Consider the following 21,195-nt stretch of genomic DNA (forward strand, 5'->3'; position numbering starts at 1 on the left):
GAACGAAAGTTATTTCCGATCGGGGCGCATTCGTCCTCGGGAACGTCCACGGTGTGTCCTCGTTATAGTAATTTCGTTAGGCGCGCAGGTAACTCTGCCGCATCGCGAATGTTCCTGGACTTCGGGAAACGAGATTAGGGCAAATCTGTGCGAGCAAGTTGCGGGTCTGACTGTTCGTACTCCATCCATCGGGTCGGTCCGTGGAACTGGGAACAGTCTCGGCTACGGGGAAATTCAATTCGACAAACACTTTGTAAGCGGCGGGTTTTCCTTGGTCTCGCTTATCGTCGGACGGGCACCGAGACACTGCCGAAGAAAATTCGCGATAACTCGTCGTCGATGGGAACTTGGACGAACGTTCGCGGTTTAACGCAGTTCGGAACTGCACTTAATTGCAGAATAATTATCGCGACGGGAGACGCGACGGAATTAATGGACGATGTTCGGAATACCGATTCGGTCGATGCTGCGCGATTAAATAAACCCGTCGTGCAAAATTCACACGAAGTTATGCGAATTATGGGAACAATCTGTTTCAGGGGGACTCGTTTGCGCTTTAAGAGAACTTACGAATTGCGATATTGTCGCTTTTTAATTTGCCGTCTCGTGTTCAATTGTGCCACGTGTTTCCTTGCCAATATTCTTGCTGTTTCCTAATATAATAACTTGGATTCTTATTCACTTAACAAATTGTCTGCATCAATTTCAGATAGACAACAAAACTAAAGTACTATTCATACTGTTCTAAATCCTATTTAAATATTTCGTGGATGCATGAAAGCCGCAGTCTATGACTAGATGGGTAATTATGCAGAGAAAAGCACAGGTTCGTGATTTCTTACATTATATTTTCTTTCAATAAATTATGTTTTTTTTCGGACAGACAGCAAAACTTTGTCTTATAGTCGAAAGTCGCATCGATTTCTTCCAAGACTCTATCGGAAACGTACAATTTACAGGCAACCCACCGGAAATAACGTCGTACAAATTGGAGTTGCCTAAGCTGCATGTGTTACGCAGTAAGGGTAAAAAACACGCTTAGCAATGCTCGTGTGTCGTGGCCCTAAATGTTACAATCGGCATTTCGTGTACAACGTCGAACGCACGTTATTTACAAACATTTGCGGAAACATTTGGATCTTGTAATGTCTGTCCCCTTGTAATGTACGTTGTTCCGTATGTACGTCGACCTCAAATTAGCACTGAGACTTTTTCTTTACACTTTACCTACCGACGACTGGCCAATAATTTCTTCGCAACCGTTCAATACCGATAACAATTGTATCGGTAACGTATTATTTCAAGTTGTACGATCTAATAAGTTCTTCCGAAATTATTATTTAAAAATAAATAAAAGTTTTCGGTAGCTAAAGTGTCAGTTATACTATACGGCCTTAATTCCTTATGACGTGACTCAATTCTAACATTACATAATAATTACATGTTGCTAAAATAGTGACAAAAAGTATCGGTTGTTTAAGGCCATCGTTCCTACCACAGGGACTGTCACAGTAATTTCTATTTTGGCCCTTTTATATCTCTATTGTCGGTATGATTACTGTAATTAGGCATCTTTAGGTAGTAACAGTATTGAATGCAATTTCAGTGACGCAAATATGCGAGACAATACTCGCAGTTACGTCGGACTATTCGTCAACTTAATATATAAAAACTTTGTCCAGCTAAATTTTCATGTTTTTGTTTCAAAATTTGTATTTGCGTTCGACCAACACAAATATGTAAAGTTTGGTCAACGATAACAGCTGTTGTAGGATTTCATAGTTTCTACCTAAAAGAACTGTTTCCTCGCCACCAGTGTAAACAGTAAAAATTCATTAGGCATACTCGATTACATATATTACTATCTCATAGATATAAGTTAAGACGGAAAACAAAATTTTTACGACCACGTAAAATCTGTACTTAAAGCAACACGTACATCCTTTAATAAAACAAGAATATCGTCCATGTTGAACGATCATAAAAATAAAACAAAAAAGAAATTAAATATTTCTTTCATTCCGATAATGGTTCATATGTGATTATCGTGCACATAGACACGCAGAATACTATTGTAAAACACACACACACACATCTTTTTAACTCACCACACGCGACGGAAAGCTTCTTACTTTATCTCACCGATAATTTGAACGATTTTCTAATTTCGATGATTCCTTTCGGGGATGAAAAATCGATCTTGCAAATACCGTAAATGAAGCTACAGATGCAAAAATTGTTCCGTAAGAAATAAAATATACGGTGTATAAAATGTATTAAGTAATTAATCCTATTATCCTCCGTTTCAACATCGTCCTGAAAAAAAGAAATAAAACACAACATAAACATTCCTCAAAATAGAGATTTTACATTCTCTAGTAAAACTATCTCAGTTCAATGCTAGGCCTGTACTTTCTGATCGTCTGCAAAGTATCAAAGAATGACAGTGTCGGCGCTATCACTTAAATCCTTATTACCCTATAAATTAAATAAGTGTCTAGATCACAGAAACTAAGCCGCCGCAACGTATGCGGGGCATTGCATTCATTGTTATCGTATCGTTTGAGACATATGTAATGGCGTCAACATCAATTCAAACGCTGTGTTCTTTAGATTTGCACCGCGCAAGTTTGCCTCTTGTAAATCAGACCCTGAAAAGTCGCAACACTGAAACAAACATCAACATTTTGTACCGAGTAAGAAAAAAAAACCCCATCATTTCAATCTGTTCTCTTAAATATCTACAAAATTATTAACAACTTACAATGAACATTTATTCTGTAAGTAAACGCATAGAGAACATTTAATAATCAATTGTATATTTAATTAAAATTATACCGACGATGCATTAAAAAATATGATTCCATTTCAAAGAAATGGATCATCGTCTGCTCTCGAAACGTTCACTTACCGAGAATTAAGTCTGTAGATATTTCAGAGGATTTAAATGGGACACCTTATAGAGTAGCAAAAAAATAATTACTTCTAAGTCAGCACCAGCCAGTATAGCCGCCCTGAGAACACAATTTCTTAGAATAGCATTTTTTAACGTCGCAACTCTAAGGTTTACAGCAGTCATGTTGCTGCCCTCGAGATTGGCACCTTTCAAATTGGCACCTTCCATGTTGGCAGGTGATCCAGCAGGATCTTCGAAATTACACGAATGTAGATTGGCCTCGAAAAGATTCGCGCATAACATTTTTACGCAGACGAGCTGAGCGCCGTGAAGATTTGCATAGGATAAATCTGCGCGATCGAAACAACAACCTGATAAATTCGCACCTGCTAGAGTACAACCGCGCATAATTGCATACTGCAAAAAATAATATGCTCTTACAGATAAATTTACGTTAATGCTAACCTAATTTTACGTTAAGTTAATGTTAGTTACCTTAAAATTAATATTCCTGAGATCTAACTTCGATAGATCAGCACCAACAAAATCAACACCTTGGAATCTAAGTTCTGAAATAACAGGCGTTGACATGATGGCCTTAAGTACATCTTTTCTCGTTAAGGATACTAATCCACTTTTTTGTTGATCCTCTTCGTCGACCATTGTAGTTAATATTTCGATAGCACCTTCTATTCCATAAAAACGTGCTTCTGCCAGAACACCTGGAGTTACAAATACAATGCCTTAATCGTATTCATAAGGAAATTATTTGCATCCGAAATTAAAGGCTAAGAAGTAGACATACCTGCTGCATTTACATTAGCATCGAGAATAATCTGCCCATGCCTTAAATAGTTTAATAACGGCTCAAAATATGTTGGACTCCTATCAATTAAAAATGCATCGTTCTGATCTTGTCTACTTGGTAAAATTCTCTGTTTATTGTTTGTTGTTTCAGTGAACATTCTGTAAATAAAATTCAGTGAAACAATAAGAAACAAATTACAGTAGCTGTATTAGTTCCGTTAAGCAAAATTTTTAATTACCTAGCTAACATACTCGTTGGTTCCTTTTTTGTTAACGTATCCCTGGTTGTGGTAAAGTATTTTCCACCAATGTTTAAAGTAATCCATTCTGAATTTCTATTTAACTGATTCTTCGTAATAGATTTATCCTTTGAAATAAAATCTTGACCATCTGAAACGTATAGGACATCATCATCCCTGTAAAATATGTATTTTTAATTGAGATTATTTTGCATACGGTTGCTATAAAGATTGCTATTTAAATCTGTTATCATACCGTATTAACTTAATGTCATCGATTTCTCCACCTTGCGATGTAAATATTCTTTTAGCACTCATATTAAATTTCGAGCTAGCAGATGCTAACAACTCATCTAGCGAATGAGTTATCATAAATACCTAGTAAAGAGAAACAGTTACACGTGTTATATTCATTCTTCGCATCAAACATCAATGATAATGAAATAATTCAATAATTTGAGTAACAGTATTCGCATTACAACATACAACATAAACGTTCTTTGCAATGAATATAAAGAAACGTTTGAACAAACTTCTGTTTGCAAAATTCGTTTATTATAATAAAATTTGGAGAAAAAGGTAAAGACTGCATACATATGTCAATAGGTTATTGTTTATAAGCAAATCTTCACGATATATATATTATACAGTACAAATGGTCAACGATACAACAAAATTTTATACAGATGCATGTATACGATGTACAGTAATGTATATAAGACCTATGTGTAAAATGAGAGTTAATAAACAGAATAAATCAGAGGAAATTATCGAGAGTATTAAATTTATCGTAATTCGTTACAATTACAGATAAAATTACAGCCACCTTGCCGTTTACATCGGTTCCGTTGACAAACAGAATTACCCTCTTCATAACTAATTAAAGACAAAAATCAGTGTAATACAAAAAATGACTACAGTAGTGCCTCACCATAGTAAGCCAAGGCGGGGGCAACCGGCGTAGAATTATGAAGCGGGTAGAGAAACTGCTTCTCCTGTGATTGGTGAACGTTTCGCAGCTGAACAGTGCTGCCCTCACACTTCTAGAGAACACACTCGCGAAAAAAGCGAGACCGAAATCACAGAAAAGTGAGAAAAACTAGATGGTCTTCGGTGTGACTTGTTACACTTGCGGTTGCACCGACGTCGTTCACTCTTGCTCACTCGCCACTTCACTCCTTGTCTGGAACTGTGGGGGCAGCACTGTCAGCTGTGAAGCGTCAACCAATCAAAGAAGGAGCAGTCCCCTCTACCTGCTTCATACTTCTACGCCGCGCCGGTTACCCCCACCATGGTGTGGAGGTACTGCGCAGTTATACTTTTGGGTGGCGTTCAGTTTAACCGTGGATCTCGTTGGTCTTGTTGATTGAATGTAATAGTCCAGGTGCTTAATAATTCGCGTGTGACAAGATAGTCTACTTTACGTAAAGATAACAGAAAAATTGTGGAAATCCTGCTTACCCGCTAGACGAAGCGATTCTCGGTGACATGAATCGTACTACCGGTGTCATAGAATTCGTGTCACTGTTGTTCTCGCCAGATTCAAATGTCTCGTCTTGTTAAAGAATATTCCACCGTTCTCTACGAATATCCTCGAATGCAGAAACGCAAAGTTTCTGTAGAGATGTTTTATTTTTCCATCTCTTCCGGCGTGAGGCCCATCCACCACCTTCGTAATCTCCTTGTGTGAGTCCTTCTTGCTGTGAGTCCAACGCAACTCCCTCTATTACTTTTCCATGCATGGACAGTTTTCGCGTTCGAGACGAACAATTATATACCTACTGTTAGTGCGTCCAATTCTAATAAATCGCTCTAGAACCAACCTAAGCTGTCCACACCGGTGACCTTTGGTCTATAGTCCAATGACACCTGGTAAGTGTTATTCTTCAAGTATCACCGTTTTTCATTTGTAAAGAATACTTCTAACGTTGTTTTCTCACAGGAGTTGCAGGCAGTCCCTATGCCCTACTAATGGCATACTACAAACATTGAGGTTAAAATTCGGGATATTCATCAGGATCTTTTGCTCGCTGGACAACAGGGTGTTCGAGAAATATCCGTGAGTATTATCGAGCATACTTTCAAGTTCACAGTGTATTTTCCAAAAAGGATTATTTCGACAAAAGTATATAAAAAAAACGTCCTTAGAAATGTAAACAAATACGACCGTTGTAGCTACGAGTGTTACGAGTACGAACGGTTAAAATTCAAAATATTTCACGGTGGAGAAAGTAACCTTGAACAGTTGAGAGTATTTATGATTGGAATCTATTTACAGGTTGGCTGTCTTCTTGCCAGTTGAAGATAGAGTCATGAACCTGGTCTGCGGGGAGCTCGAACCAGTGGTACCCTCGCGAGGTGACAGGGTCAAGATTATAATCGATGAAGACGGAGAAACTGTAGACACGCTACTTTCCATAGACAACGAAGAGAGTGTAGTGAAACTGAACAAGGACAAGGTGAAAATGTTGCACCTGCGATTTTTATGTAAAATGGAGCCCGCGAACACGTGATTGTTCATTCCACGACAGATCGCTAACCAGCGTAGACAATTTCATAGAATAACAAGAACTATTATTTAAGTTGACCATAAAATTTTGCGGCGTACCGCGCTTTGCGTTTACGTAGCGCATTCTAGAAATGTAAAATAAATACGTATTATTACTGTAAAAAAAACTAAAGCGAACCCCTTTTTGCAACGACTATAAAGGCACAAATGTAATTTTAAGGGTTCGATAAAAATAATTATGTTTATAAATTGTTCTGTAGAAAGTATAACGGCTGTGCAACGACGGTACAGAGTAGTTTAACGACGACCGATGCTGAAAAGAATAAGAAAAGAAACGCAATTTTTCCCGCGAAGATCTGCAAATATCACACGGTCCGAATTATCGTCGCATCGAGCTGAAATCAGTCGCGTAACAAACGCGAGAACGTGCCGACGAGATAATGATTGGGAGATGTTTAAATGAGAAGCGCAATTTTTCCGGAACACGGCAAGGAAAAATCGCGTTACTCCGGATATCATCAATTGGAGTATGAGATTATGCTTCCCGCGGCTGCTTCTGTGGTTTGCGGCGACAACTTTCATTGAGGTCGACAGGTACGCGAGCACGATCGCGAGATCCGAAGCTCCCACGTTTGGTTAAACATTTTTATTACGAAATATTTCCACGAACGTTGCATTAAATGCTTGCGTAACTGCATTGTGATAGGGTAATGGGTGATAACGATTTAAAGCGCGAACAAAATGTCGGCACGTCACTGTTCGAGAAAACCGACGCTGGTAAGCAGTGCTGGACTACGGAGGATTTCATTTTGTTAAATAGTAGACGAATGTTCCAAGATTTACTGCCAAAGGTAATTCGATCTGCCATTAACAAATAAAGTCCTCGAATGAATCGATTCATTTTGTTACACAATTATCGTCTTCTAAATTGTATGTCCGGTATATTGTAAACCGAATTTTTATTTTTTAATTCTTCGACAATAATACTTCTCTGTACATCGTTTTTCTATTTTTATAGTACTAATAAACGAGAAATAAATTCGTTTCACTCTCTATACTGCTTATATTCTCAACTCTTGAGTGTACTTTAAAAAATCCGCTTGAGAATGCAACATCTGTTAAATATGGAAAAGGCCTACAGGAAATGTTTATTCTTTTCCAGCAGATTATGCATGGAACAGAGCTAATCGATCAGATCACAACGATAGAGTTATTTAAAAGTTAATAAAAGTATTTGACTACATTATTATTACATTCGTTTAGGTCGATCTATTTGCATTAACAATGTATTTAGATAATCGAGGTTCCACTGTAGCTCTAACATAAATTGTCTAACACTTAATATTCATTTTTATCGAATTAGTAAATAAAAATCAATTTTCCTTTGGGCCCTTATTACCCTGATCCTGAAATAATTCGCATCAGCGCGAGCTGACGGACGGTTCACTTAAGGGTTGAAATGACAATTCGAGCGTCGTTCTCGCCATGATAACAGATTTTTCAAAAGCTCCATGTGATCGGCTCAGGTTCAAGTCCTGAATTACGAGGACGATCGGTACATAGCCCTGCTGATGGATTACTTTCACATCTGTTTGGAGAGCGTGCGCAAGCTGTCGATCGGGAAAACGAAGCACCTGATGCTGAAAGCCCTGGCAGATACTATGGGAGGCTACTTGCAAGTTTATATCCTGCCCCTTACCAGACACTCCTATTACGCAGGGAACATAAAATATCGGAACGCGAGGAAGCTCTTCGAACTGTACGAGGAGCTGAAGCTTTTCCTGAGAAGCAACGGAGCCGGCTGGCTGAAGCCCTCCATGGAAAAGACACGGACGAGGATTCAACCGATCGTGGTTACCGCGCCGAAAACGTCTGCCGCGTGCGAGGGCATCATAACAACGCCCCCATGTAAGATTATATCGGTCTTCCCTTGAGAGAAATGCTCGCTGGAACTTAATCAGTTCGATGGAGAGTTCCCTGGGATTCTATGCACGATGTGTCTAGACGATTCCGCCGTTCGCGGTTCTTGCATTTTCCAGACTCATTTCCTGAATAACTTATTCTTTCTTGATGATCTCACCGGGCTATTATCACAGTATATGTATATTTCAGTATAAAATTACATCTAGGAGCCTGGTTGAATTAAACATGGAACATTTTCTTTATTTATAGTCTCGCTGGACTTTTATAGTATTTATTATATTCGCTGTTATATTATTTAATAGTAGTATTAGTTTCTTTAAATGATTTTTATTTTTATAGTCTCACTGGACTATTATAGTATTTATTATATTTACTATTATATTAAATTAATGATAATATTACTTTCTTAAAAATGATTTTTATTATTATTGAATAATATTACTATGTGGTCTTAGCTGCATCCAATCACAACAATCGGCAGATTCATCACTCGGCGTTCAAAAAGACGAAGAGGCACGCATCCAAACATAAATCGTCCAAAAACATGAAACGAAGTAAGCTCGATCATATTGTATTTGCAGAATAATTAAAAGAAAGCTTGCTTCGCTGAAAGAATCTTACACGTTTTGAATTTTAATTACAGACGAATCTACAAAGAGAGAAGAATCGTTCGGTATCCCTCTTCCCTTTTTGGACAACGACGCAGAACCGAACAGGTATCGAAAAATCGATTAGTTGCCATAGATTAGGGGTGCAAGCCACTGGGTGGCCCCTTCCCTTACTCGCCTTTTTCGCTGAGCCATCGAAGTATAGTTAGTTTCTACCTTTTGCAATCGATGCAAAGAATTTTTATTCTGCATAAAAATCCACAGTCTAGTCACTTATTACAGTAAAATCTCCCCAATTTTCTTTCAGCTTATATAAACAAAAATGGACAATTTGGGAAGAGCAGACGTTTGGCTCATTTTTATAGTCATCGATTGTCTACTATTATAAAAACGAGGTGTAAGGCTCAAATAATCGTATCTCCTCTTCCAAAATTGCCCATTTTTGTTTACAAGCTGAAGGGAGATTAGGGACTAATAATAAATTACTGTAAAATAATAAATTATTGTACTTGTTAATTTCCTTAAAGTACACAAATCGAGGTCATGATATCACTTCACTCCCTAAAATGAACTATCTATTTACACATCGTAAAGATCACAAAAAACGACATGTTCTCCCACTCGTCGCGCGAGTGGGAGAACCGGCCGAGCGATGGTAGGGGTGTCGCATGGCTCTTTACGGAAAAGAAGTTCGTCGCTCCTAGCATGGACAATCGGTAGATCGCGGATTTTTATGCAACATGAAAAATCGTCGTTAACAATTGCAAGAGATGAAAGCTAAATAGCAAGCATATTCTTTCCGTAATCATCTCTCGACAGATTAAAAGTAACACATTGATATTTTCAAATGCTATCAAAGCATTTTCTTTGCATGCTTTTCTTTGTAACACTTCAAATCGAATTATTTTCTTTTCTTTTTTCTAGTATCGCGTTACCGTTCAAGAAGAATAGCCTGCAGTCATTGTACACCGAAGAATCGGCGTTCGTGCTGGTGAAGTACTACGTTGCGAGTGTGAAGTGCATCGAGTCGAAATCAATCTCGAAAACAAAGCAGCTGAAATCGTTCAACCAGGAGTTTTCCGATTGGCTGCAGCAATCCGTACGTTGTGAGTCGCTGTGATCAAGAGTGGCAATTTTCATTGTATTCTCACGATCGAAAGGGGGCGGTACAGATATTAACAGAATCGACGACCGGGGTCACGGATTACAGTAAATTCTCTCTTCGGTAAATTCCCTCAGCTTCGTAAACGAAAATCGACGATTTAGGAGGGGGTGATACGGATTATTCCACCCTTCCGGCTCGTTGTCATAGTTATTGACAATCGGCGATTATAAAAACGAGCCGCGCGAGGCTCGAATAATTGCATCTTTTATTCCAGAATTGCTCGTTTTTGTTCACAGGCTGAGGGAGATAGTAAATAAATGAAATGTAATATATAAACACATAGTGAGTAAATAAAATATAATAAATACATAATAAATAGATAGAATATAGTAAATAGATAGAATACAATAAATAAATTTACTGTATCTCGAGTACAGTAAATTCTCCCCAATTTTCCTCCAGCTGATGAACAAAAATGGACAATATAATCGCCGATTGTCAACAATTATAAAAACAAGGTGCTAAGCTCTTCCCAAATTGTCCATTTTTTGGTACAATCCGAGGGTGTCCGCGAATCAATTTACTGTATTTCTGTAGGCGCACGCAATAAATATAAATTTTCTGTTTCACGTAGCTACGAAAGAAATAATAACGCGAACTGTTTAATAACTAAGAAATGTGATCTCACCGATGCAGGTGGAACCTCGGCTGGACGACGAGAAATGGTACCCGGGTTTCGGCGGCGTTTTGAGGGTGATTTCGTCGCTGCAGGATTCGGGTACGTTATCCCGTCTCTAACGAACAATTTTCCGATCGTTCTCCGGGCGTCGTTTTCCCGTCGCAGGTGCTGGAACCGGTCTCACGACGTGGAGAAAAAGCGGTGCCTACCATGCGATGCCGAAAATGGAAGGGCAGGCGAGCGTCGAGCCGGAGGAAGCCGCGCCACCGCTTTATAAAGGTGACGAAAGAAAGCGGTGCTCATCATCGGCGAATTTCCCGTCAGTGTCTCCGTTCTCTCTAAATGTCTCCCGTGATTTCTTCCGACGAATGCAGATGGGAACACCGGGATCGTGTTAGGAACCACGGAATTGATATCGATTGCCGTAGTCAGCGCGCTGCTCGTGTGGTTGCTGGTCGGCCTGAGCCTGGTGTGTTACAGATACCTCGTGAAACACTCGGACGAGTGTGGCCCTTGCGAGCCGCAGCAGCCGCCGTACGTTTCATTCTCGATCATTCTCACGTTTCCCATTGTTCGAATCGGGGCCCATTAGGCCCCGCCGCATGCGCGTTCATTCGCGTTGCGTGCTATTTTAGCACAGTTTTTTTAGGCGACGCCTTTTCGCCGCGATCGAAACGCGAAATAACGTGCTCTCGTTCGAATTAGATTATGCACAGGGTGTACAATAAATAAATACCACGACCATGCTGGATCGATTCTAAGCAAGGTTGCGGCAACGTTCATCTTGGCCGGTTTCTTTTCGCGAAGCCAAAAAGTTGAACATTTCGTTCTACGTGTTGCAATTAATTCGTCGAGACTTGTTAATTAGTAATAATAATAATAATAATAATAGCAACGATGCTTTGTTATTTTACAATGAATTTATTCGGTGAGAATTAGGAACATTTCAAGTCGTTACGGTTGCATAGTAAGGGAATGTAACGAGCGCGAGGATTAAGGTGTGTCTTCGCGCTTCGTAGCGTCCGCGGCATTAGAAAAGAATCTCTGCGTTTGTTTCTTGGATTATGTAATACAGCTGTTAATTACGCTTCGATATAAAGCAATTGCGTATCGTCTATTTATTTTACGACAGATTCGGAAAGATTTATACGATGGAATTACAATGCTAATAGAATCTGTAACGTTTCGAATGAGATACTTATAAAGGTTTATATTGTTTTTTAATATTATTATGAGATTGCATGGGTATAGTAAAATATTTTGTTATATTTAGGGTTGCTGTTTTATATAAAAATAAGGAATACTGTGGGAACGACACTTGCGGTCGGCAAGCGGCCAGAAAAAGCTTGATGGATAAATTGAAAGAATATTGGAGAAGGAAATTAGGCAAATGTCGTGGATCTTGCAACGACGATTGCACCGACGAGGAACAATGTTTAGCAGCTATAAGTTATACTAGTAAGGACACGGTGGATGTTAGCAATAGTAGCCGAAGTTATCAGTAAGTATTGGGTTACCGTCACTAGGGTGTATTTGAATATTAGTATTAAATATAGTCAAAATAGTCAAATATATAGTTAAATATGTAGTCAAATGCATAGACAATTAAATTAGTATTCAAATATTTCTATTTCTATTTATTCGGCTTCGACTTTTTAACATATAAATACCGACATCGCAGTCCCATGAAAATGTAGTTTTCAACAACATAATTATATATTTTTCCCATAGGAAGAGAAAATTTTCCAAATCGGTCTCGGCGAACTTTCCGAGCTACCAGAAGGAACGTATCAAAGTATGTCAGCACAAGTTTTTAAACGCATTAAGTTCTCAATCGCATTAAACTTTTCTCAGATAATGGTGAACTGTTTCAATTTCCAGCATATTTACTACAGCTCCGATGGCTCGTTAACTACCAACACCGAAAGCCCTCGCAAACCGAGATAATGAAAGTCTCTTGCTAGTTAGTACGTACGTTGTAATAAATGAAACCATCCAAATAAAATTCATTTAGCATCGAGAATTACCGTCTTCGCTAATTTGTCGTACGTTACTTTAAACTTAACTATCTTCTATGGTGTATATTACATACATACAGTAATTATTCGAGCCTTGCGTTTCGTTTTTACAGTCGAATAGTAATAATATAGTAGAATAATTGTATTCCCCCTTCCGAAATTGCCCATTTTTGTGCGCGATCCGAGCGCGAATTAGGCAGAAATTACTGTACTCATAAATGACCGTATTTCTGCAGGTGATCAGAGATGTCTGATTGATGCTAGGCACGTCGTTGAGACGAACGTGACCTTCGACAGGATGAATTCGACTTGAAACAGGCGAATACGACCTGCGAAAGGATGAATTTCACACGAGAATCGAGAATGCGACCCTAAACAAGGATAAATTTGAGAATGCAATATTTGGTCGAGGAAAGGACAAATTTGATCGGAACAAGGCGATTCGATGGGTCCGAAAAGATTCCAAGATGATCGAATACGGCCCACGGAAGAAACATAAATTCCGAGAGCAAAAAGCAGCGCGACCCGGACCACCCGGCAACATTTTGAGCCGGCAGGGAGAACCGGTAGCAGCATCGGTCCCGCGTCCTTTCAATCAAACCGGCACCTCCGCGGCGACAAGCCGCGGCTGTCGGAAGTGTCGCCGTCGGGCGTTTTAATTTTATTACACCTGCATTCGACAGGGGGGGGGGTCGGTTCGCAGTCGATTGCACTTCGTTATGCCGGCCGCGTACGTGCCCGGCTGCATTCGGCGAACGCAGTCTCTCTCCTGCGGCGCGGAGGCCACGCGCTGCAACTTGTTGCAAGCGGACCGCGAAGCGGAATGCGGCGCGGCGCGGCGTCCGCGGGTTTATCAGCTTGCTCCCCGAGCGGACGGGAGCGCCATCTGCTCGCTGGGTGCCGCTTTGCCCCCGCGAGAGGGTCGAGCAGTGTCGCGCGATACGTCGAACGACGAGGGTGTTTCGCAACGTCCCTTAACGCGGCGGCGGTGGTGACACGCGGTGCTCCCTTCGACGATTCTCGCGATTTAATCGTTCCCAAACGATTCGTTCCCGCTTCCCGCGTTCGCTCGAAGCAGCCGGCGTTTCTCCGAATTGTTCTCCGTGCGCCCCGATTTTATATCGCGCGCGGTTGTTGTCGTCGCTTCGCTCGAACACGTGTCGACCGCGGTTTTCATTGTCGCAAGTGACATCGCGATTCGTACGTTGCGAACGGCTGCTCTCGCGCCGCTCGCCGATTCTCCCGCGTTTGTTTTTCTTTTTTCGAAACGAGAACACCGGCTTCCGCGAGCGAGATCATCCCCCGGTCGATTTCCAAGGGATGGATTGATAGGAGGCGGGCGGAGACGTCGCGTTCGGTTCGCGGTCGTGTGTCGGTAGAACGTGTGTCGCGGGCGTTCGTGAGTTGGTTTTCGAACAGTGAGAAAAGTGCGGGAATGCGGCGCAGTTGACTCGTTCTTGAATTAGTTCGTGCCACGGCCCGACCGGGACTAATTTCGATCACCGAACGATGCCCGCTGCGGGCAGATTCTCCTCCGGCAATCGCGGCTCGCGCGTCTGCTATTGACTCTGTGCTGCTGTGGAGTTTATTCGAGGACACGATGGGACTTAGAAACCACGGGAAACTGGGCCTGCTGGTCGCTGCGACGATCCTCGCCGCTGTCGTAAAAGGTAGGATCTGTTGCACCGTTTCACGACGTTTCACCCGAAATATTGTAGACGCAGTAATTTCTTCTCGATTCGCGGAATTTCGACAATTTGCGGAGAGGGGGTGCGATTGTTCGAGCCTCCCGGCTCGTTTTTATAGTCACCGAGAGTATAGTTATAGGAAGAAATTACTGTACGTCTATAAAAATAACGGGGTTTGCATGTTCGCTTTGATTTCTCGCCATTTTCGTTGTAATACGAACTAGAAACACGTTTGTAATGCGTGTACAAGAAACAGAAATTGTCTCGTGCTATCATGGAAATCATCGGTGACGTTGATCGATCAATTAAATAATTATCAATCGTAAGGGTTGATGGAATTTTTGCTTATTGCGTGTGGTATACTAAGAGAATTCTAAACGTTTTTTCTTTTTTTATGCTACGAACCCAAACAAAATTATTCTACGGGGTGTTGCCGGGTCAAATTGTCAAACTTTAGATGTAAATTATGACTCAAAAAACAAAAACAAGTTTTTCCTCTGGAATGTGTAACGATTAACTGAAATATATCAGTGTTTCCAAGATATCGACGGTTGTTGCAATAAATTTTCCTAAATTGTCCTTCAACTTGTAAATAGAGATGGACAATTTGGGGAGAGGGGATGCGATTATTCGAGTGTCGCAGTTCGCGTTTTTATAATAGTGCTAGGGTCACGAATGACATAATAATACAATTATAATAAAATAATGCAATAATACAATAACATAATAATATAATAATACAGTATAATAATAAAATAATAAATAATAAAACAATCGAAGATAAGAATCCATTGCAATCAAAAGAATTCTGATCAGCGCAACTATGAGAAAAAATGTCACGGCAAGGGGTTAACGAAGAAATAGATTTAACCTCGCGTTTCTTGCGATTGTCTCGGGCAATTCTGATTTTACACTCGCAATTCACGGGCCGAGCGAACGACGAGCGCAAACGAGACCTTTTCTCGCCGTAAAAATCGCGATCCCAAATGATCGACGGAATCGTGACCGAACTCGAGCCGGGAGCCGGGCTCGAGCACGGCACAAAGAGGGCGTCGCTCTTTTATTATGTTTACTATTTTTATTTGTAATGGAGCGAAAGTTGCGGCGCGTCAGGAAAAATACCCGCGCGCAGAACGGAACGTCTGAATGGCATTCTCTCTTCTCGCTGACGGTGATTGTGCCTTTTTTCATGGGGGGGAACCGTGAAAGGTTATGTTTACATTGGAACGGTGATACATGCAAAGAGACGACGGAAGCAGTAAGGAGAAGACTCCAAAACACATATTTATACAGGCTGCGTTTGTGTCGCGGGGAACACAATACAGCCGGAGCCCCATTGTTTCCCCGCGGTCCATTCCGAATGTTGCTGGTCGCGTTATTCGTTTTCAGGACCGCGGCGTGACCCGAGATCTCGTTTTTTCGAACACTCTATTTTTCTCGTCTTTGAACTTTTTGACAAGGGACGATTGTGCTCCCTTTTTTGTTTTTAGCCCGTCCTTTTCTCTCGCCCCGAGGACCCGTTCGTGAATTTTTATTCGAAAACGACTCGCGCAGCATTTCTTTTTCAGTCCCCGTTTCGTCCCCGTATTTTCGCCTCTTTTGAAACAAGGTCCAATCGTTGAACAAAGTACATAGTACGATTTCGCGTGGTTTGCGCGCCGATTAAATTGTTATTCGTAGACCGTGGATCTTCGCGGGTTTATTCGCAAATGCAAGGAAACGAATCGTCTGAAGATTTTCGCGGAAATGATTTGTTATAGTAGAAGATCACGTTTTCCGCCGCAATCCCCGGCGACGCTAAATTTTTCGCTTCGGACACGACGGAAACCAAAAATGTTTAATTAAAATCCGCAGCGAGCTTTCCCCCGCGAACCTCAACATTCATTATAAGTTCTCAAGGAAAAACTCCGCGCGGATTTTAAAAGAAAAATATAGTCCTCCGCCGCGGAAGTTCCTTCGTCCAGTACAATTCTACTTTTCCAATTAGCTGCAAAGAAACCAACAATTTTTAATTGCATTTCCCAGCGAGCCGCGGTCGCGGCCGCTAAAATATTCCGGCGCCGTTCAACCCTCGAACGGGGCGGACCTTTTTAACGCTAGATTTACGGAGCACAAAAAACAGCTGTTCTAATGAAAGCAACAATAAGACAAGCGTTGTTGCAACATTTGCCGTGAGTAGCGTATAAATCGAATAAATAACTCGTGAATGTATCTTTACGATACGGATACAGTAATGTCTCCCTAAATGACGCTTAGATTGTGCAGAAAAATGGACAATTAGGGAGACATTACTGTATATTTAGATAGATAGATAATTTATAGACTTATTTACAACATGATACAAATTGAAAGCAATTAACTACCATTTTCTCTAACTTTAAAAATAGATTGCCATTTTCTACATCATTAATGGTAATTAATTGCTTTAAATTTGTATTATTTTATTACAAACACTTACAAACACTTACATATAATTAAATTTGATTTACAAAGGGACATTACTGTGATCGTAAATGAAAAAATTAGTGATCCGTCGTTTCGATATATAATTTATTTAGAATTTTAGACCCCGTTCGTATTAATACTCTTTTCTGTAGAATTCAATGCTGCATCTGAATTCGCGAAGAGATATTACCTGCTCCATTTAAACAAATTAAAGGGTTAGAGCACGTTCTTCGACAGCCGTTGTTGGAAACAACAACAATGTTTCCGATGGGATTGAATTATGCGTCGCTCGCGCGAGTTCCATCGAGAAAGCAACGATGGTATCCATCGAAAATGATGTTTGCGTTGAAAATAAACAGCGCGACGTGCTCGGAAACCGCGAATACGCCGATACGCGGTCATTTTCCGCGTGACGACAACAACAACAACAACAATAATGATAAAATAAAAAAGAAAATAAATCGAGGAGGTTGCGCGGCCCGAAAATCGAATGGAAAAATATCGAGGCGGGGTTCGTTCCGCGATCGCCGTCGTTTCGAATCCCGTTCCGGACGCCGATCTCATTCTGGACACGCGTGATCCGGATTAGAAATCTCTAGTTTCCCTGTTCCAGATTACCCGGCTCGTTTCGCCGCATGCAAAAATCGGGATCGAATATGAATGGCCGGCGTAGCCCGGGTAAAAACGACGAAAACGGGCCGCGCGCGGCTTTGAACATTTTGTTCCCTCTCGCGCGTTTCGCCGGGAAAATTTCTCCGACTCCGTTTTCAAATGTCGTATTAATATCAAATCTCGCGTCGAGAAAGTATCTCTCGGATTTCTGTCCAAAAAACGGCGAGAATCACGCGGTCGTCTTTCGGCTCGCTTTAGCTCGAGGCGGAGTTAAAAGCGAAACGAGAACTGCTCGGATCGAACTGCAAGTGTATAATTTCGTCTATTCTTATAAAATGTATAATTTAACGAAGAATATCAAAATCCTCCTTAACGAATTATCTGTTTCCGATGGAAATTATCCGCAAGACCGTATGTTTCTGAAATTTTCTGTTCAACGAGTATGCTCGTCGAAAACAGCTAACTTTTTTCGACGAAAATCTCGCATCGATTAAATTAAGCGGAGACTCATGTTTGTAATAAACGTAACAATTAACGATAGCTGAGTCGTTTACGATTGCGTCTTATCGATATTATCGATGTTAAATATCGACGAGGTATCTTCGCGATATCGCATCTTCGGCCGAGAATTCGCCCGGGGAAAATGAAACGAAAATGGCGGTCCGAAATGGAATTTATAAAAAGGCAATAAGTCGAAGACGAGGAACACACACACATACACACACAGAGAGAGTCTTCTTTCAACTGGAACGGCGAAAATTACCATTTCGCTAGGACGAAGTTTCCGATCGAATTACATTCGAACGGTTTCTTCTGACGGCGCCGGCGGAATATTAATTCTTTCTTTTTTTTCGGGCCGCGCGGAGTTCAACATACCGAAACTCGGGCACTGAATAGCTCATCAAAGGCAAACTTCATGAAAATTCGAGTGGGTTCCGCTCATCAGACCCCGTTTCCTCGATTTTCAGTTCGGAGTTCTGTTTTCTTTTTTCCTTCTAGGACTCCACCCTTTCATCGTCCACCGGGGATCGATCCGCGTTTATATTTATTACTCGTTCGTCGCGTTAGTTTCTCCTAATTTCGAAGGGGCGAACGCATCGGCTGCCGGCGTAATTACGAGCATTTAAAACCAGGCGTGTGCGCTTCAGTTTGTAAACAATTTCCAACGTAGCCGGGTCACCGTAAGCCGAATTAATGGCACCACTTTTAATTACCCCCTTCGCTTGGTCTGAACTCTCCTCTCGTCCTCTTGCTCTTTCGCTCTCTCTCTCTCTCTCGCTTGCTCTCTTGCTCTCTCGCTCTCTTGTTCTCTCGCTTTCTCGTGATCTCTCTAGAGCGCTCTGTCTCTCGCGCTCTCGTTCTCTCGCTCTCTCCCTCTCTCTTTTGCCTCTCTTTCTCTCTCTCTACCTCTATCTTCATTGTACGGTTTAATTGTCCGTGACGATTACGTTCTTTTTGCTCGGAACGGTCGACGGGGGAAACTGAGGCTTGACGAGTAACGTGGAGCCTTCTCCTGTCGCTAATTCTTTTGCGAAATTGAGAGCGATTATCGCGGCAGTCGCGCTGATTAAGATAAGTTTACGATTTAACGACGACGCAAATGTCTGATAATTTCATTTCCAGAGCAATTTTAAAGTTAAATCTAATTAATAGACCGCGGATTATTATGCAGTGTCTTTTCCCTCTATTTATTTATCATCAGCTTAATAGTAATTAGCGATAACTTGTCGGATTACAGTCTGTAGGATTACATGTAGATGCGATGTAGGATAGATATTCCAGTTTTCTCGAATTAAAAACGCGCAGGAAAAGAAAAGCGTTACATGTAAATCGACGAGTCATTATTTTGTTACCATTATGTTCACCTATCGACGTAAGATTCGAATAAAAAATTTCAGTGGGTCGCTCCTCGTTGAAATGGAATGAAAGGGAAGAGATTAAGGTAACGGCTGTTTAGAGATGTAAATTGTGAAATCGTGGATTCTGTCGATACGACAGCACGACGGATGAACGATCGAGTTCTCCCGCACAGGGGTGCGGGCGAGGGGAAGCGAGCACTTCGAAAGAATCTCGTTTAATTCGGCAAACTAAACAGCGAAGTTCGTCTCGTTCTCGGTCAGAGGGAAAATACTTATGCAGTTCGATCGATTTTAAAAGGAACACTCGGCGAACTGAGAAGTTCGAGCAGTCAATGGACCTGTTGCCACTTGTTGAATGTTTATAAAGCGGAATGTAGGTCCAAGATGAGGCTGCGTTACACGGATCAGCAACGAGAGACCAAAGGAACATTGTTAATACGGGACAACTGTTTACTATGATCTCGTAGAACAGCTTCTGTTTGGACGCTTTTCGAACGCGAAATATGTTTAACAGGAGATCGATTAGCACAGGGTGGCCATCGAACGACCGAATGATATCGAATAAAAAAATCACAAACGTTTATCGAGACTCATTTTTTTTTTAATTATATACATACGACCTATGAGAGAATTAATTATAAATGCAAGAAAGCGAATATAACACGGCGAAGGAAATTATTTTGAGTGCAAAAAGTGAGCGTGATCTACAAAAGGGTTCATTTTCGGTGCAAGAAACGAATATTAGCCACGAAAGAATGACTTTGGACAGCGGAGAAATGAGCAAGCAATTTACAAAAGCATCGATGTTAGCACAAAAGACGACACAATCCGCAGTTGAATTAATTTCGAGTGCCAAAATGTGAAAACGATTCGCGAAAGGCTTCATTTCGACTGCGACACGATGTCTCTTTCGATACGTGCCTCTTTCATCACCGCCTCCCCCCTGCCAGACACGAAACAATAGGAAGAACGGCTTCTCAAAAACAGTTTTCCAAGTCGCGTTCAATTAGCCGTGCGTCGTTTCTCGCTGGTTCCACGCTGGTTCCTCGCCGAGCGCACAGCTTCGTAGGTACGCAGGTGCAATTGGCGCAATTCTGCAACTGCTCCCTTCCCCGGAACAAACAAGAAATACGAGCCGGCCTGCTGTCCCTATATAATGTGACGTTCGCGCCATTGAAAAATGAAATATCGTCTCGCGGCGGCGCGCCGTTGTTCGAGCGTAGATCTTTAGGTGCTCTCGCGCGGCGAGAGCGATACAGCGATCCGAAAGCGTCGCGCGATAATTCACCGCGCGAACAATCCGCCGTGCCGAAGTAAGTTTCTATTCGAGCCGCGGAACAATCGACGGGAAGCTGCGATTTTATTGGCCAATAAAACCGACCGGAGAAAGAGAGAGAGAGAGAGAGGAGTCACGGTTATCGCGTCTACTTGCGGCTAGATAACGCGTGACCGTAAATAATCGATCGCCGATCGACGAAAAGTTATCGATCGTTAACAGCGTCTAGAGAGAAAGAGAGAGAGAGAGAGAGAGAGAGAGAGAGAGAGAGAGAGCAGGCTGTTGCGTTCGGAACGACCGAGCCGCAAATTACTAATTCCAAGGCACCGATGAGGAATAAACGGTGCTACAACCATGTAACCACCTGTCCCGCGTCGATACCCGACCGGACGTTTACGGCCGCGTTCACGGCACCACTTTACGACGGCAAAAAGCACAGATCCTTCTCATTACGTCTTTTTGGGCCGACTCGTAACGTTCACGCTTCCACCACGCCATTCCCTTGTTCCGAGACACCGATCTCTCGGTTGT

The 21,195-nt window shown here is 41.5% G+C and overlaps 3 protein-coding genes across 12 annotated transcripts in view; 2 read left to right on the forward strand and 1 right to left on the reverse strand.

Moving 5' to 3' along the window:
- Positions 1–827: 827 nt before the first annotated feature.
- LOC117224201 (BTB/POZ domain-containing protein KCTD9) lies at positions 828–5,104 on the reverse strand. 6 transcript variants are annotated; one of them, XR_013034740.1, is made up of 8 exons: positions 4,769–5,104; positions 4,199–4,320; positions 3,943–4,119; positions 3,702–3,862; positions 3,392–3,618; positions 2,984–3,313; positions 2,478–2,667; positions 2,179–2,316 (listed from the first exon to the last, which is right to left on the reverse strand). XR_013034740.1 is itself a non-coding variant. In XM_033476965.2 (7 exons), the coding sequence occupies exons 1-7, from the start codon at positions 4,874–4,876 to the stop codon at positions 2,134–2,136; spliced, it is 1,203 nt and encodes a 400-aa protein (XP_033332856.2). In that variant the 5' UTR covers positions 4,877–5,104; the 3' UTR covers positions 828–2,133. The 6 variants fall into 6 exon arrangements, 4 of the variants coding, with proteins under 4 accessions (XP_033332856.2, XP_033332855.2, XP_076382277.1 ...); XR_013034739.1 differs by having other exon boundaries at positions 2,180–2,316; positions 2,413–2,667; XM_033476965.2 differs by lacking the exon at positions 2,478–2,667 and having other exon boundaries at positions 828–2,316; positions 4,874–5,104.
- A 570-nt stretch (positions 5,105–5,674) lies between these two features.
- LOC117224202 (uncharacterized) lies at positions 5,675–12,789 on the forward strand. The gene is made up of 13 exons (XM_076526163.1): positions 5,675–5,814; positions 5,885–6,001; positions 6,221–7,302; positions 7,978–8,359; positions 8,830–8,928; positions 9,018–9,090; positions 9,907–10,081; positions 10,784–10,865; positions 10,932–11,045; positions 11,141–11,300; positions 12,040–12,267; positions 12,498–12,561; positions 12,648–12,789. The coding sequence occupies exons 3-13, from the start codon at positions 7,162–7,164 to the stop codon at positions 12,711–12,713; spliced, it is 1,584 nt and encodes a 527-aa protein (XP_076382278.1). The 5' UTR covers positions 5,675–5,814; positions 5,885–6,001; positions 6,221–7,161; the 3' UTR covers positions 12,714–12,789.
- Positions 12,790–13,689: 900 nt separating this feature from the next.
- Positions 13,690–21,195, forward strand: part of Ror (tyrosine-protein kinase transmembrane receptor Ror) — a 304,300-nt gene continuing 296,794 nt past the window's right edge. For all 5 annotated transcript variants that reach the window (XR_004491200.2, XM_033477221.2, XM_076525946.1 and 2 more), the window contains exon 1: positions 13,690–14,454. Coding sequence is in view for 4 of the 5 variants with exons in the window: in XM_033477221.2 (XP_033333112.1) it covers positions 14,385–14,454 (70 nt within the window). In the remaining variant the exon portion in view is untranslated. The remainder of the gene's footprint in view (positions 14,455–21,195) is intronic.

Source organism: Megalopta genalis, chromosome 13, assembly GCF_051020955.1.
Source record: "Megalopta genalis isolate 19385.01 chromosome 13, iyMegGena1_principal, whole genome shotgun sequence".
Lineage (NCBI taxonomy): Eukaryota > Metazoa > Arthropoda > Insecta > Hymenoptera > Halictidae > Megalopta > Megalopta genalis.

Coding starts and splice junctions, on each gene's coding strand:
- LOC117224202 (XM_076526163.1), top strand. CDS start 7,162: ATGGGTGATAACGATTTAAAGCGCGAACAAAATGTCGGCACGTCACTG. Junction 8,929..9,017: donor GTCCAAAAACATGAAACGAA/GTAAGCTCGATC, acceptor TTTTAATTACAG/ACGAATCTACAAAGAGAGAA. Junction 12,562..12,647: donor ACCAGAAGGAACGTATCAAA/GTATGTCAGCAC, acceptor TTCAATTTCCAG/CATATTTACTACAGCTCCGA.
- LOC117224201 (XM_033476964.2), bottom strand. CDS start 4,816: ATGAAGAGGGTAATTCTGTTTGTCAACGGAACCGATGTAAACGGCAAG. Junction 4,120..4,198: donor GATGACATTAAGTTAATACG/GTATGATAACAG, acceptor CATATTTTACAG/GGATGATGATGTCCTATACG. Junction 2,317..2,983: donor TGGCTGGTGCTGACTTAGAA/GTAATTATTTTT, acceptor TCTTTTTTTCAG/GACGATGTTGAAACGGAGGA.